Below are 17269 nucleotides of genomic sequence, written 5' to 3' on the forward strand. Positions count from 1 at the left end.
GTGCTCAGTATTTGAAGGCTGAATGAGTTGATGTTTGTGTGGCTACAAAATGAATCCTTTCATAACTCCTAGGAAGGCAAGAAAAGTATAAGGTTAAGGAAATCAACATTAACTTTGTTCTTTTTCAGAAAAAATAATTTAGTTTTTTTTCCCACAATGGCAGTGATTATATAATTTTAAGAAATTTTTTAACAATGCTGTCTGGTAGTGGTGACTTATGAGTAAATGTTGAATTTTACAAACGGAGTCATCTGTCCATAAAAGGCATTCAACAAATATTTAATTATACTAAAAATACTACCAGTGGTTAAATTTCAACGTTAAAATTAAAAAGAAACATTGTAAGCATGCTTCTTTGCCCATTATGTATTTCTAAATATATTCCAGAATCTAAAATTCTCCCTAAAGTGTTTAATATATTTTCCAGGTAGTAGTTCTATAAGGATCCTATACACTGTGTTTAGAGAAATTCAATACACATATTGTTACTTTTGACTAAGGTTTTGGTTTCCATATGTTTCCCTAAATCAGTGTCAACTTTATCTAAATTTTGTCTTACTAAAGTCCTTATTACTGTAAGTGATACTTCATTTTTTATAGCTGGATACTTGGTCTTCCCTAGAGCATATTCAGTTCTTCTCAGCTTCAACTTTGCTTTTTTCTACCTTCTGTGTTTATCTGTGTTTCCTTTTTCATTAACCACAATGCTGAAATGACTGTTTATCTTCCTTGTCCTCTTAATTTCACCCTCCAGGACATTATCTTCTATAAACCAAGCCCTCTGCCAGCTCCATGTCACATTTCTTCAAGCAAATAAATTTTCTCCTATGCTTCAGCATATACCCCTGAGCCCTATAGCCTATTTCCTCTTTTAAAACAGAAATGGGGAAACAGCTGTTTCTTGATTCCTATAAAGTGTGTCCTGCTTTATAGATCTCCCTGGACGGCTCTGTTTTGATGTCTGCAATATTACTTGGTTCTAGAGATTGTGAATTTCCTGGACCTGAATTTCCTTCTCACATTTAGGAGAGAAAGATTGATTCTATTAGATGTGTCAGTGCAGTGCATAGGCCAGCAGGTCTTTTCTGTACTTTGTCTAGGTAGCTACTGAGGGCTTACACGGAAGAAATGCTTGCTTTCATTTAGCACAGCATGTAACTGTTAAAACTCATTTTATGTGATATTTTCATTCAGTGTTTCTGCATATGTTTGTTGAATATATTTGCCAAATGCTAGGCTACCTGCAGAACATACAAAGTTACAAAAAGGATACCCTGTCTTCAGGTAGCACCCAGTTCATTTCAGGAGGACTGGTAGAGTATGATGAATGTTCTGATCAACCAACACCTGAGCCATAAAAGCTTCTAGAGGAGGACATGGCAAACTGACCTGTGTGCTGGCTCCCTGTTTGTAATCAGAAAGTTTGTCATAGCACAATTATACCCACTCATATACATGTTGTACAGATGCACTTTGATAGAGATCAGATGTCCTACCAGCATAATGTGTTCACATTTACCATCTGCTCCTTTAATTAACAATTTGCCATCTTCTGTCTTAGGTGAAGGATCCCCAGGAAAGTATACAGTCACCATACACTAAGAGAGTAGGCACCTTGGAGCTTTCCAGCGTTTCAAGGATTGGTGAAAGAAGAAATCACATGAAGTGATAGATTTATAATCAATGCACCACCATGATGTTCAATCAGAAAAAAAAGAGGAAGAGAGTGTTTCGAAGGTTGAGAGTCCACATCAGCACCACATGCCCCAGAGCAGTCAAGTATGGTGGTAATTTTGATGACCACTTCATGAGAATTTACTTATGTGTCATACCACAGGTTAAGCATAAGTATGTCAGAACTGCATTTAACAAGCACTGTACATATCCCCCTTTGATAAATGGAAAAACTAAAGCACACACACACACACACCAAAAACTTTTCCAAAACCACATTATCTTATGAATGGTAGACGTACTTGAAGCCTGACTTTAGAGAACTTGTAAATTTAATCCTTGTCCCATACTGACTTGACAGAGGATTATTGGTGTCCTTAGCAAGAGTAATTTCCATGCAAGATAGAGCGGGAACGACAGTTTCAAACAGGTGATATAGATATTTACCATGAGTCATACGTTGTTCTATATGTTTTATGCAGCTCATTTAAGCCAATGAACAACCTCAGTTTGTGTATTAAGAGCCTAAGACAGAGAAACACGAATAACTTGCCCAGAGCCCAAAAATCTGTTAGGTGACCGAGGTCTGATGAGAGCCAGAGTGCCCTGGAGGGAAATGGCGAAGTGGCTAGTGTAGCCTGACCTCCATCCATGCTTCATTCATTCCCAGGGCCTTTCAGAGATTTCAACCTTGCTACTCCTGCACTTCTTGCTATACCCTGCCTGCTGTTTAGGAAAAATATTAAAGAAAAAAGCACAGCATTTTTAATAAGAAGGTCTGACACTAATGGAGAAGACTCATAAACAGGTCAGTATAACCATACCCTAGCATTTATGGGATTTCTGGCTTGATTAAATGAAAATGCCTTTGGAAGGCAATGAAGAAGAGAAAAATCACTCAACCACATATTAGGGTAGTTAATTAAAAGGCAGTGGATCTATTCCACATGGACTTAATTATAGGATTTATTTATTTATTTGGAAGAGTGACAGAGAACAAGAAATATCTTCCTAGTAGTTCACTCCCCAGGTAGTCACAACAGCCCAAAGCTAGAGACTCAATCCAGGTCTCCCTGTGGGTAACAGGAACTCAAGTACATGAACCATCACTCCGTGCTGCCCAGGTATTAACAGAGAACTGAACAGGAAACAGAGTAGCCAGAATTTAAAGTAGGTATTCACATATGGAGTATGGGCATCCTAAGAGGTGAATTAACCTGATGTGCAGCAACATCCACTCCCTTCATTTAATTGAAAAAAGAAAAAGATTAAACCTTTTAAAAATATATGTATGTATTTGAAAGGCAACATTACAGGGCCAGTGCTGTGGAGTAATGGATGAAGCTACACACTTCAATGCCAGCATCCTATAGATTGGCAGTTCAAATCCTGGCTGCTCTCTGTTTCTCTTCCCTTGCCTCCTACATTTCCCCACCGCTGCCCCACATTTTAAATCTGCCTTTCACATAAAGCTTAAAAAACTAAAAAGGCAGAGTAACAGAGAGAGAAAACTCTTCCACCCACTGGTTTACTCCCTCAGTGACAGTAGTTGCCAGCACGGAGCCAGGCTGAAGCTGGGAACCAGAAGCTTCTTCTAAGTCTCCCATGTAGTTGTCAGGAACCCAGCTGCTGGGGCCATTTTCCACTGCTTTTTCCAGGCCATCAGCAGAGAGATGAATCAGAAGTGGAGCATCTGGGACACATTGTCTATATGAAATGCAATCGTCACAAGCTTAACACACTGGCCACGAGATTTACCCATTTTTTAAAAAAATAATAGATGTAAGAACCTACCTTGGGATGAGAACTTTTCTAAGCATAATTTCAATGAACAACTATAATTGATTCAATTACAATTTAAAAGCACCTGTAGGTCAATAATTTTTACCTACAAGACTTTGTTGTGGTAAATAATAAATATATTTTTAAAATAAAGCAACTTTAAACATTAACCTTAACATTAAAAAATTATACAAAATAATAAGGAAAACATTTAAATCCTCCTTGACAAAGAAACACTGGTAAAGAGTGTTTACTCATATAAAAAACACATATGATAGTGAAGAGTGAAATATTTAATCTCACAAATAACTAAGTGTATGCAAAACAAAGTGTTACAGCATTTTGCCTATTAAAGTTAAAAAGGTACTATCCTCTCCGTGCTGGGCTGTGATAAGGCAAATATAACCTTCTACCAGTTTTGATGACCCAATCAGAAACAAAGAATAAAGAAATAAATTACCTTGTCCTCAGCTACACAAAAAAACCAGTTAAGCAAAAACTACTTCCATTGAGAAACTATGTGAGAAAGTTGTGTGCTGAAGCAGAGCTGTGAACATTATACTCCCCTCTAACGACTGACAAGGTGTACATTAAGGGCATACGTAAGTAATCTAATAGGTAATTAAAGTCTCCAAAGGGAAGTCATAGCAGAAACATGAGCTTTTCCACTGTAACATTTTTGCTCCTTACGCTCGCTCAATCATGCTTTATGACAAAGGTGAGTGAAGGGATCAGAGCTCCAACTGACGCCTCCCGCTTCATTCCTTAGGAAATTTCTGTTCAGAGGAAATCATGTAACTCACATTCCCAAATCGGTAGTCACCAATTTTTTTTTGAAGATTGATTTAATTTTATTGGAAAGGCAGATTTACAGAGAGAAGCAGAAACAGAGAAAGATCATCTCATCTGCTGGTTCACTCCCCAGAGGGCCACAACGGCCAGAACTGAGCTGATCCAAAGCCAGAAGCCAGGAATGAGGAGCTTCCTCTGGGTCTCCCACACAGGTGCAGGGGTCTAAGGCTTTGGGCCATCCTCTATTGCTTTCCCAGGCCACAGGCAGGGAGCTGGAAGGGAAGAGGGGCAGCTGGGATACAAACCAATGCCCATATGCAATACTGGTGCTTGGAGATGGGGGTTTCACCAATAGAGCCATTGTGCTGGCCCCTCACCTGTATTTTTTAATATAAATATAAATAAAATAATATTTTTTTTACTTATCTCTCTGTAGTTCAACATTCCACCTCTGGAAAATTTGACACATCCAGGTTGTATGGCATTCCAATACAAGTTGACCTAAACCAAAAGAGAATCATAAATCACACTAGTATAACTTCATCAATCCATAAATAATAAAACATTGGCTTAAAATATGTGATTTGCCCAAGATCACAAAAGTTGGTACTAAACTCTGGCCTTTACAGGACCTCTTTCATCACTTCACTGTACTGACACTTCCAAAAATACACAGGACACTGCTGTGGGAGCTGTTAGCAGGTACTGTTTGAAGAGTAGTTAGTGTCAAATAAGTCTGCAGATAGTCTCATCTCCATTCCCTCACTTGCAGAGCAGTAGTCCACATTAACATAGTAAAGAATTCCTGCAATATATGATGTACTAAATCAGGATGAGTATAAACCAGGACTAGCCTAGGCTATTAGGATATTTTTCTTCCCCAACTAAAATATAGATGGGAGCAAGGGGAATAAGGGACAGTTACAGACAGCTATCTGAACTAATAGGTATTGGATTTTTGGTGGAAGGGTGTTAGCGTGCCTCACTCAACAGCTTCCGACCCAAGGAGATGTGTATTAGTTAAATGTAACATACATTATTATATTAAACCAGCCTCTACTCAGAAACCTTCTTGGATTCTGACACTATCAAAGAACTAATGTATTTTGTTTAAGTTAGAGGAGCCATACTGTACCATGACTACAAGCACACTATCAGTTGAGATTGCCAAAATCCAAATACCGGTGCTCTCATTAATCTTGGGCAAGTGCCTCAGTTCATCTCTGTGAAAGAGATGATTCTCACAGGATCTGTTTGATAAGACTGATATGGAAGTTACATGAGTTGATATAGGTAAAGAATTTAGGATAGTGTCTTACACAACATTATCACTAGAGCTTAGTTTAGTTTCTATCTCAGGAATTGAAAAATTTATGTAGAAGTCCTTCCCAGTATACCAAATATATCCATCCAGTAAACATAGCAACTACATTAAGATTCAAAATGCCTTCTGCCAGCATCCATGGCTCAGTTCACCTAGTTGTAAAAGTTGACCAGAAATAGTTGCATGGAAATTACTCATAATTTGAAAACTTCCACCCACATGAAAGACCCAGACGAAGCCCTCTATTCCTGTCTTCAGCCTTGCCCAGCTCTGGTTATTGCAGGCTTTTTTTTTCTTTTAAGATTTACTTATTTTTATTGAAAAGTCAGATTCGCAGAGAGATCTTCCATCTGCTGCTTCACTCCCTTAGTGGCCACATAGCCGGAACGAAGTTGATGCAAAACCAGGAAAAATCAGGAACTTCCTCCAGATTTCCCACATGAGTGCAGGGTCCCAAGCTATTGGGTCATCCTTGACTGCCTTCCCAGGCCACAAGCAGGGAGCTGAAAGCAAGTGGAGCATCCGGGACACAAACTGGTGCCCATAAGGCATCCCAGTGCATGTAAGGCAAGGACTTTAACCACTAGGCTACCACACTGGACCCTTATTGCAGGCTTTCAAGAGTGAAGCAGTAGATGGAAGATCTCCTCTCTCATGTCCTCGCCCCTCCTCTCCTCTCCTCCCTTCTCTTTTATCCTCTCCTCCTTTCTCCTCTCCTTTTCTTTTTTTCTCCTCATGTGTGTTTTTATCTTTGTCTTTCACACTGCCTTTCAGATAAATAAATAAATCTTTAATGAGTTAAAAAACAAACAAACATTAGTAACCTAGAACAGTCACACTTTTAGAAAATAATTTTTAACATTAGTTGTGCTGACCAATAGCCAGCAGTAGAAATTTAGCAGCATTTAAGCAACCCACAGAAAGAAAATAAAACATCTTTCTTCAGTCATATATTTTTGAGGTGATCTTGTTGATCTTAGTATTTCATCTCCTATCAGAGTATCAGGACCTATAATATCAGTTCTGTATTTTGTCATTCTGTTCCAAATTTCTCAACTTTAAAGTTTCCTGTGGGAACTGGTACCATATTTTGTAACAAAACTCCAGATCTGTTGCTAAGGACATCCTCAGCTATGAAAATAGAAACATTCTAGGCATGTGAATCAGACTGTAGCTGTTGCCACTAGAAATGGCAAAATAAAAGCTGGAAAGGGATCTGTCCCACCCCTTTCCAGTGCAGAGCGGCAAGGAGAGCGATGATGGAGAGAACCAGTTCTTGGGGACATCCAGAGCACTGATATTTGTCAAGTCCTTTGAAGAGATCATGAGGAGCTTGGGACAAAGAGAGGCTCAATATGCCCAACTTCTTGCTGTCAAAAGAGGAAAAGGTGATTGTAAAAATCACTGCAGTGGCATGCATCACAATGATGTAAGCGCTCAATGAACCATCTCAAGCCTGGGGAAGACTTTCTCCCCCTACCCAAAGTCGTGTACTGCAGCTTTGGAAACTCAGTGGCCATAAAAGGCCAGGAGATTGGGGGCTTGTCCTGCATTTGGTGTCTCCTTGCAGCCCCTCAGAGCAGCCCATTGGCTCATATTGACTTGGCTTCATTTCTTGCCATCTTTTCCCCTCAATTGCTTCTTTTCACTCAGGTCCTTCCCTCCTTTCCAATTTTCTTTTTTAGTGAAAGCTAAGCCAGTTGCTACAGGATAGTCCTAAGGTAGTCTTCTGGCTTCCATAAAGTGTTTCTAGAAAAGGTGAAAACTGGGTTGAATTGTGGCAAAATGACAAGGATAAAGGATAGCCAAACATCCTGAAGACTGAAACGAGAGAAGACCTAAATTCTTAGACAGCATGGATATTTTCTCATGTAGCCTAGTTGATTATCAACTGTTCTTTTTCAGTCAGATCCTATATGTAGTAATTATTTTGTATAGTGTGCCCAAGTAATAAAAAGTGGAATGGTCTTCCCAGCAAACCAGTGTTGGTTTAAGTGGGGTCTGAGTTGGGAGCCTCTTCTTCCTTGGCTCAGCTCCTGGCTGCCTTTTCCTCTCCTCTAATCCCCCGTGACCTGTGTTGCTGGCATGGCCTTAAGGCCTTTACAGAGTTCAGTCTCAGAGCACTTTTCTTTGGATGTGGGAATTGTATTCTTTCTCAGTGATGCTGGTGGGAGTCTCTTAATGAGCTGGGAACATGGTTCCTGAAGAGTATTTCCCAGCTCTGGTTCTCCTGGCCAAACAAAACATACTGGTTCCTAGGGATGAGTAATGTCAGCAAAATGCTTTAAGCTGTTTAAGTACAGCTGTGTGTCCAGCATTACTTTTCAGTGTGTGCAGTGTAGCTGTCCCAGGAAACATCTGACCACCTCTAGGAGTATAGAAAAACTACTTTCCCCCTAAGTGAAACTCAGCTAACTTAAACAAGATGGATTTTTAAGAATGACTACAGTAATGATAAAAAAAAGGAACATTAAGAAGCTATAACTATTATAAATTTATATTGCCTAATATACATATGAATTTCCAGTAGAATTACTAGAAATTCAAAATGAAATACGGAGGTGTTAACATAAACTTTAATAGTTGATAAAACAGATAATAATCCATAAACATATAGTAGATCTGAAAAGCATAACAGGGGTTATCTATGATCATGTGTACAAATGTGTCCTACCTCTTAAAATATATAAATCCTTTTCAGAAAATTTTGCAGTAGTTTTAAGAGCTGATGATGTCCAAGGCAGTGGTGGCAAAATATAGCTTATACACCAAATCTACAAAGATGGGTTTCTATTAATATGTCAGAAGATGGGCACTTCTGTAAATTTACTCATTATGTCAGGCTGCTCTTGTACGACAGCAGCTGTGCTGACCACTGGCATACCAGCCAGGGCCACACCACTCCGCAGGCCTGACATCCATCTCCACTGTGTGCTTTCACATAAAGTTTGCTGATTCAGGTGCTAGACAGTACAGTAAGCCTTGACACATGACAAAGAATTGGTGTGTAGATTACGTTTTCTAACAACAATATAAAGGAACAGCTTTGGAAAGTATATTTGGAAATACAAAAATAGGATTCTAAATAACTCAGCAATTTAGCATAGTCAAATGGGATCCGTGATGGACTCAATGTTTGTCTTCACCAAAAATCATATGCTGGAGCCCCAAGCCACTGTGAGATGGTATTTGGAAATGGACCCATGAAAGATAATTATGGTGGAATGAGACCGTAAGAGTTGGATGAGATTAACATCCTTGTAAGAAGTCATCCCAAAAAGCTTGCTCACGCCCATTCCACTTGTCATGTGAGGACACAGGCAAAAGACAACAGCAAGCAAGCAGGCAAACCTTCTCTACAAACTCAACTATGCTGGCACCCTCATCTCAGTGGTCTCCAAAACCACAAGGGAATACACTGGATTGAACTCATCCAATCTATGGTATTTTTGATATGCCAAAATAGGAAAATCAATAAACTAAGCATAAACACCATCAGTTTGGGTAAAGGAGATTAAGGATATGATAAGAACTCGCATTTACTTTTAACATATTGGTTACTCATTACTATGTCAATTAATTCCATAATGATGTAAATTTTTGCTGATGGTATGTTGGAGCTTTTAATTGATCGGGATGATACTCTGCTGGCTCTGTCTTCAGACCAGAGAGGGTATACCTAAGAAGCCGTTGAACTTGTCTGGACAATAAGATGCTGGACTCTATGTTTGGTATATGCTTGCAATGGGGGAATCTCAAGTGAACTTGAACTGTGGTTATGCAACAAGGTGGAGGAATCCACCATGGTGGGAGGGTTTGGGGAGGGGTGGGGAGAATCCAAGTACCTATGAAACTGTGTCACATAATACAATGTAATTAATGAATTAAAAATAATAAATAAAAAAATTTCAATGAAACAGAGCTTAATTTTTGAAACAAAAAGCCCTGTAGCAATAAACAGCAAATGCAAACAATAAAATGTAGGGAAAAACAAGGAGACATGGCTAGATATAATGATCAACGCACTCTAACAGACATGAAAATTTAAGGGCAGGCATTGTGGCCTACCAGGTTAAGTCACCTCTTGGGACACCACGTCCTATATGGAAGTGATGATTCAAGTCCTGCCTATTCTCTGCTGATCTAATTCCTTACTAATGAACCTGGGAAAGTAGCAGATGATAGCCCAAGTACTTGGTCCCCTGCCACCTACTCAGGAGACACAGATGGAATTCCAGACTCCTGGCTTCAGCCTGGTACAGTCCAACTGTTGCTGCTTATTGAGTAGTGAACTAGTGGATAGAAGATTTTGTCTTTCTGTGGGTGTGTGTGTATGTGTGTAACTCTGTGTGTGTATGTGTGTGTGTGTCTCCCTGTAACTATGCCTTTTAAATAGAAAAATAAATTTAAATTAAAATCTGAAAAAGTATACACCCAGTGTGATAGCCTAGTGGTTAAATCCTTGCCTTGCTTCTGCCAGGATCCCATATGGGTGCTAGTTCATGTCCCAGTTGCTCCTTTTCCTATCCAGCTCCCTGTTTGGGGCCTGGGAGAGCAATAGAGGATGGCCCAAAGCCTTGAAGCCCTGCAACCATATGGGAGCTCCAGAAAAAACTCCTGGTTCCTGACTCCTGACTTTGGATCAGGTCAGCTGCAGTCATTGTCGCCCTCTGGGGAGTGAACCAGCAGATGAAAGATCTTTCTGTCTGTCTCTCCTTCTTTCTGTAAATCTGCCTTTCCAGTAATAAATAAATAAAGCTTTCTCAGGCTTAAAAAAAATTATATAAAAGCCAATTTTTACTTAAATCATACATTCTATTCTTGAATTGGCTTCTTTTACTTAGCACCATGAGAATTTATCCATATTCTTTTATGCTTCAGTAGTTTTTGCTATTGTGCCTAGTATGAATTAAACAAGGTTTCCAGTCAGGGTAGAGCTAGATTTTGGGGAGGTCTGAGTCACAATTTGAGGAGCCCTCTCACACAAAAACATGCATAAATTACTACTACAATTATCTAAAATGAGTTATTTTAAATAGAGAAATAGCAGTAAAGTTCTGTTATAAACAGAAATTTATACTTATCAAATAAAGAAAAATGTACAGTTCTTTACAACTAAATATAATGCACTATCTCCTATATTCCTACAGGAGACACTTTGTTTTCATTTTATTTGAAAATCATCAGAGTAATGGGAAATAAAAATACAAAGAGATCTTCCATGTTGGTTCACTCTCCATATGTCCACAACAGCCATAGCTGGACTAGGTTGAAGCCAGAAACCCCCATCTGCCTCCAGGCTTCCCACACGGGGACAGCCACTCAAGTATTTCAGCCGTCATCTGGTGCCTCCCAGGGTACACATTAGCAGGAAGCTTGACTGAGAGCGGGGTAGCCAGGACTTCAGTATGGGATGCAGCTGTTCCATGTAGGGGCTTAACCTGCTGCAACCAAACACTTGTCCTTTGAATGTGCAAAAGCGGGAACCTAATTTTTCACTCATAGTTTCTTATTTTTGATTACTAGAACAATTGTCCACTGATTAGCTTTAAGTTTTTCCTTTTTAACTTCCAAATTTGGTTTCTCTAGTGCATCCCACACAGTTCTAGAGACACAAAAGAACAACACATTCCCATTGTGACCTGTAACCTCTAGCCCTGCTCCTCTGTGTCAGCATGTCTAGTGAGCTAACACAAGGTAGTGAACGTATTCCTGGCCCCATTCCTTCACTAGAACAGCTAGCAATAATTTACAAATAATTATCAGAAACATATATGTCCATTAAAGTCTAAATATATAGCCAGGGTCCCAGAAGTCGTTCCAGCCACTCCACTCCACTCACTCGGAATGTGTGAATGAAGAGAATTCTCAGTGGAAACGAACAGTGCTCTTTTACATAATGTGGTTAAATGCCTGCTTTTGTGATTTTTAGAAAAAAACAATTGACATTGGCGCTCTTGTCAGGTTCTCTCTCAGGGCCTTATGAGAGGTTTATAGGAACAGCTATCTGGATGCTGAAAACAAATGCTGGGAAACTAGACTTGGGGTACTTCATACAGAGGATGAACATGAGGATCAAAAGAAAGAAGATTTGCAGCCTTCTGTTTTCATTCACTGTCACCATCATCACTATGGCTGAAAAGGACGATGTACTTGACTCCTCTTTTGGAAGAATTCAACCTCTCCCGTCTAGTGTTTTGCTGTTTTTTGCTTTTGTGTTTGTTCTTTAGTAGACTCTTCAGGGAGTTAGGGGAGAGACTCCACCTCATGGGCTGAATCAACAATTGGAACTGAGTAGCACCAGCTTGGCTTAACCTCCTCCAAGCCCAGGAGTCCTGGAGGAAACTACCAGAAACTGATGAACTAGATTGAGCTCCTTACTTTTCTTACAATGTTCCCTTAGCAGAAATCACAAAATTCAAATCCTCACTTCAGAAATCAGTTTTCTCTTTTGGAACAACAACAACAAAAAAATCGCAGACTAAGGAAACAATTTATTCCACTGACAGTGATATGAGATGATCTTGTTTTATACATTAGAAGATTTAGAAGATTTCAGATGAAATAAGGATGTCGGCTCTTATTTAGCATAGTTCTAGAACATTTCATTCACTGCAATATGGTGAATAAAGAAAATAAAAGGTACCTACACTGGAAAAGAAGAAATCAAACTTCCACCCTTCTGCACATGACATGATTCTTTGTTTAAAACAGCAAAAGATAGCCCACGTGCTTGGACACCTGCCACCCATATAAGAGACCCAGAAGAACCTCCTTAGGATTCCTGGTTTTGGTCTGATCCAGCCCTGGCTGTTGTGGCCATTTGGGAAGTAAGCTAGCAGATAGAAAGTCTCTTTCTCTCTCTCTGTAATCCTAACTCTGATTTTCAAACAAATTAATCTAAAAAATCAAAAACAAAAGATTTTCATATGCTTTTATTCATTTAAAAAATAATTTTAAGATATAAATAATGGTCTAAAATAACTACCAGGATCAATTCTAACTAATGTTAAACAATGGCTTTAAAAAATCCTGAACCCTGAATTCTTCCATTCTTTGGAATCTGCTGTCAAAAACAGTCTGTATTTGAACAAACCTACTGAAAATAACACATTTTAAAAGGTATATGATTTACACAACAAAAAGACTTGAGAAATATTTCAAATATTTTATTACTCAAATGCTCTAAATTTGAACTACCTTCTGTTCCAAAAAAGTTATATATATTTGCAACCTGAATTTGGTCCTACAAATTTCTTCTTCCAGATCTATCAAATTCTGCTTCACTTATTTTAAGCTGTGTTTTTTGTTGCCTAAAAATTCGAATTTTTGTATCGTCTTGAGAGATTAGCCCTTTTTTATCATTATTTCATTCAGTCTATTCTATTTATTTAATATTAATACAGCCACTCTTGATTTCCTCACCAGTAATTACATATTATATCTTTCTCTATTCTTTATTTTACTTGCTATATTAAGTATATATATTCAGATTATTTATATAGCATATAGTTAGATCATGTTTTTAACCTGTCAATTCTGTTTTTAAATTGGTATTTCTGTATACACCAATTTTTATTTGGATTTATATTTATGTAATTTATACTTATTTATATTTAATGTAATTGTTTATTATGGCATATATCTGTCATTTGATTTTCTCTCTTTGTTCACTGTTTTTATCTTCTTTTTCCTATATTCCTGGGGGTTACTCAAACACTTTCTAAAACCCCACTTTGATTTATATCAGTATTTTCTTTTTAGTATTTCTTCCATAGCTCTTTTGGACAGCGGTTAAAATCTCTAATGGAGGTGTCATCTTATGACATTACTGAAAGTCCCATCTCTCTAGTAGTCCATATCTGATACCTCATTCCTGCCAGGAGAGTGAGGAAGTCTAGGCTCCTCCACGTGGTCTCTGCTGAGGGGATGGTGATAGTGGAGGAACAAGGCACAGTTCTTTATCCCCTACTAGAGGTGAGAGTCCCATATTCCTGTTTGGTCATCTATGACACCATTCTTCTGAGAAGTGCCTGATAAGGGTGGAAGTCTGAGCTACCATTCTATCTGTGATGTTTGAGATGGGGCATAGTTTTCCGATGGTGTTTGATTGGAGTCAAGTGGTTATTGTCAAAAAGTTTTCAGTCTTTCTAGACTGCCCATTTCCTGGTTTTTTGCTCTTTCTAGGGAAGACTTTTTGGCCTCTTTTTGATCTATTCCTTTTGGTGTTTTCAGGTCGCTGGCTTCTTTAGCTCCAAGTCTTAGATAACCTAGGCAAAAAGATAATCCAAGAGGTTCCCTACTGTGGTCCATAGTTGCAAGCTGATCTGTCATCTTCTCTACATCTTTAGAGAGCCTCTTTAACCCTCTTCATCTCCCTAAGATATTTAGTTGTACTTAATCAAAGGAATAGGGAATAGTTTAACCACTATAGCTATCTTTCTGAAGGCGCAAATTCTGTAGGTAATGTTAATGACAACTTAATTCCTCATTTTAAAAGTGCTCATTTTAAAAGTCCCGTCATTTTTCACTACCCCATTGAATATCCCTTTGCCATGCTACACAATTATAAGTGTGTTTTTTTAGCCAAGGTTCTCCTGAGAAGCAGAACCAAAGAAGATACACAGAGAAAGGATTACAGGGATTATGGAGGTAGTAAGTCTCAAGATCTTCAAGTGAGTCTGGAAGTTGGAAACCCAGAACCCATGACTGACAGGTTCAAGAGCCAGGAACAGACCATGTTGCCATTCAAACCTAAAGTCAGAAGTGAGTCTCTCTTGTTCAGGGAAGGGTTAGCCTTGTTATTTTTTAAGATTTATTTTTATTTTAAAGGCACATTTTACAGAGAAATAGATAGAGAGATATCATCTTCCAGTTGCTGGTTCATTCTGCAAATGGCTAAAATGGCTGGAGCTGAGCTAATCCGAAGCAAAAAGCCAGGAGCTAGGAGCTGCTTTTGAGTTTCCCATGCAGATGCAGGATCCCAAGAACTTGAGTCATTGTACACTGCTTCTCCAGGCCAGCTAAACGACCTGGAAAGGAAGTGAAGTAGTCGGTACACAAAGCCGTTGCCCATATGGGATCCTGGTGCTTGCAAGGCAAGGATTTAGCCTGTTGAGCCACCACGCTGGCCCCAGGGTTGGCTTTTTTATTGAATTGATTGAATTGGCTCACCCAATTATGGTGCATGATCTGCTTTACTCAGTATGCCTGTCTAAATGGTAATCTTTCCAAAAGCAATTCCCAGAAGTACCTAGAATAATGTTTGACCAAATCTCTGGATATTCTGAGACTCAGTCAAGCTGACATATAAAACTTACTATCACAGATTGCAGACTTTTTTAAGTTCTGCTCTGCCAGGCTAGTTAATTAGGACCTTAATGTGAATTCTAACCAAGTTTGCTTACAAATTTCCATTTGGGGGCTCACTTTGAAATATATAGGGAAACTTGAAAAGAATGAGTAATGGCTTTTGAAGATAAAAAGTTTTTGTTTATTTGTTTAAAGCAGGGGTATGGAATCTTTTCTGTCAAGAGTCATTTGGCTGTTTATAACATCATTCACGGGCCATATAAAAATTACCATCTTAAAAGTTAGCCTGCTATAAATCTGTTGAATTTCCAGTCGTACCTGTGACGACCTTGGCAGAGGCAGACCAAATGATTTTGTGGCCTTATGCAGCCCACAGCTGAGACACTCCCACCCCGGGTATAATGGAAGAAACTACTAAAGCCTGCAGAACAGGAAACTTAACAGCTGTCCTATTTCTTCTGTAGAGCTTTATAAACAGGAAGACTGTTACAACTTTTATTTTCCCTAATTCTTATAGTAAATGTGTCTTTTTCATTGTTGCAAAATAAAAAGATTTTCAAAATGGGAATTAATCCTAACCTGGAATCCTTTGTCACAGTCCCCTAGAGCCAAGCAGCTGCATGTTCAGGATGGGATGACACTGGATGCAGGCATCATTTACTGTAGAAGATTCTGGACTCAGTTCTCAGTTCCCAGAGGGTGTGACCTGGGGAAAACCATATTACTTCTCTACATAAACAGCAGTTTTCTTGTCTATAAATGAGGAACTGCTTATTAAATTAGTCATTATATTGTAAGAATTAAATATAAAAATATATATGAAGCCCACTGTTAAGCAAGTACTGACTACTCAATAATGCTAATCATGGTCACTTATTATAATCATACAATGGCTTCTTGTCATCGTCAGTACTTAAAAAACATTTTTTAAAGGCTTCAAACAATCCTTATTGAGTAAGTTCCAAAATTAAACTTTTTTAATGTTGCACATCTGGGTAAACAAAACTGCCATTCTAGTGCTGAAATTTATCTTCATTTTGGATCAATTCATTAATGTCAACATCTTGGAATTTAAAAAGTCAGTAGGTAGAACCTTGTAGAGAGGCGGTACCAAATTTGCACTAACAATGAGCACAAGAATTCCTTTTCTAATTTTCACTTTGTTTTTCCTAGATGCATCAGATGTTGAAGCAGGTGGAGACACAGAAGTGATGCAACAGGAGACAGCTTCAGTCCCTGCTCAGTCGAAGAAAACCAAACAGGTACCATCACCTTGGGACAGTTAACCTGTTAGAATCTGAAACCAGCCTCCTCCACCCCTTTCCAGCATTTCCTTTGCCCTAACATCAGCTTTTGGTGGGATTTGAAGGAAATATCTACCTTCCTTGCCATTGAAAATGATGGCTGTTCTTCGTTGTAAACAAGCACTGTCTACTTTTCTCCCTATTTTTTTAATAACTACATGAATTTATAACAATGTTAGATTGTCACATAACATTGGTATTAAATACCCTGCATTAGTCTACTGAGTTCAGTTCTTGAGGAGACAAATAGCATAGATAGGAAGAGTGACTTCCACCGAAGTACAAGATCACAATGCCATTCATGCTGCGAGCAGACCCCTCGGGTCTTACATAGGACCTTGGACTATCGTGTTCATTCTTACCAAGGATTTACTGCCTTTGTATTGCCCTAAGTGGCCATTTGGATAAGCTTTGCTTACTGGACCTATGACTTCCTATTACCTTTTGAATCTTCCTACTGGCCTTTGAAATGCCAGTCACATCTTTTTGTAACCTCCCATTAAGTAGCTACCAGATTTAATTGCAAACTTTCTGTGTGATGTTTAAAGAACGCATACTGTCAATCCAGAGTTACCATCTTCATGGTATTGATTGGTATTCCCATAGTATCTAAATGCTCTCAGTCCACTCCACTACAAGGTGACCATTACCAAAATTAGGACCATGTTTAGATTAACTGCTGAAAGCACTTTAGCATAGTAATTCATTACAAGTGATGTGACCTTGGGCCATTTAAATTCCTCCGTTCCTCCAGCTCCTTATTGGTAAAATGGTGGTAACAATTGTATCTTCCTCAGAGAGTCGCATGAGGATTAACTGATTTAATATCTCTTAAGTACTTCAAACTGGTTAGCAAAGGTTAAATCATTGGTGTGTTGATTATTCTAATAAAATATGTTTCAACTTCTTTAATGGTTAATTATGTTTTTGTTGTGGTAAGAAAAAAAAAACCAGAAAAGTACATGTATTTAATAACCTGTCATCTTGGCTTTTTCTTACCACTAAATATTTTGTTCAAAGGCACCATACTAGTTTTTGTTTAAAGATCCCTTCATCAACCGACAATTTAAATATACCTTAG

At 38.5% G+C, this 17269-nt stretch overlaps 1 protein-coding gene across 3 annotated transcripts in view; it reads left to right on the forward strand.

The window, feature by feature from the left end:
* CMSS1 (cms1 ribosomal small subunit homolog) overlaps positions 1-17269 on the forward strand; it is a 354605-nt gene that overhangs the window by 303467 nt on the left and 33869 nt on the right. For all 3 annotated transcript variants that reach the window (XM_004593230.3, XM_058661791.1, XM_058661793.1), the window contains one exon: positions 16058-16146. In XM_004593230.3, the coding sequence (XP_004593287.2) occupies positions 16058-16146 (89 nt within the window). The remainder of the gene's footprint in view (positions 1-16057; positions 16147-17269) is intronic.

Source organism: Ochotona princeps, chromosome 3, assembly GCF_030435755.1.
Source record: "Ochotona princeps isolate mOchPri1 chromosome 3, mOchPri1.hap1, whole genome shotgun sequence".
In the NCBI taxonomy this organism is placed as follows: domain Eukaryota; kingdom Metazoa; phylum Chordata; class Mammalia; order Lagomorpha; family Ochotonidae; genus Ochotona; species Ochotona princeps.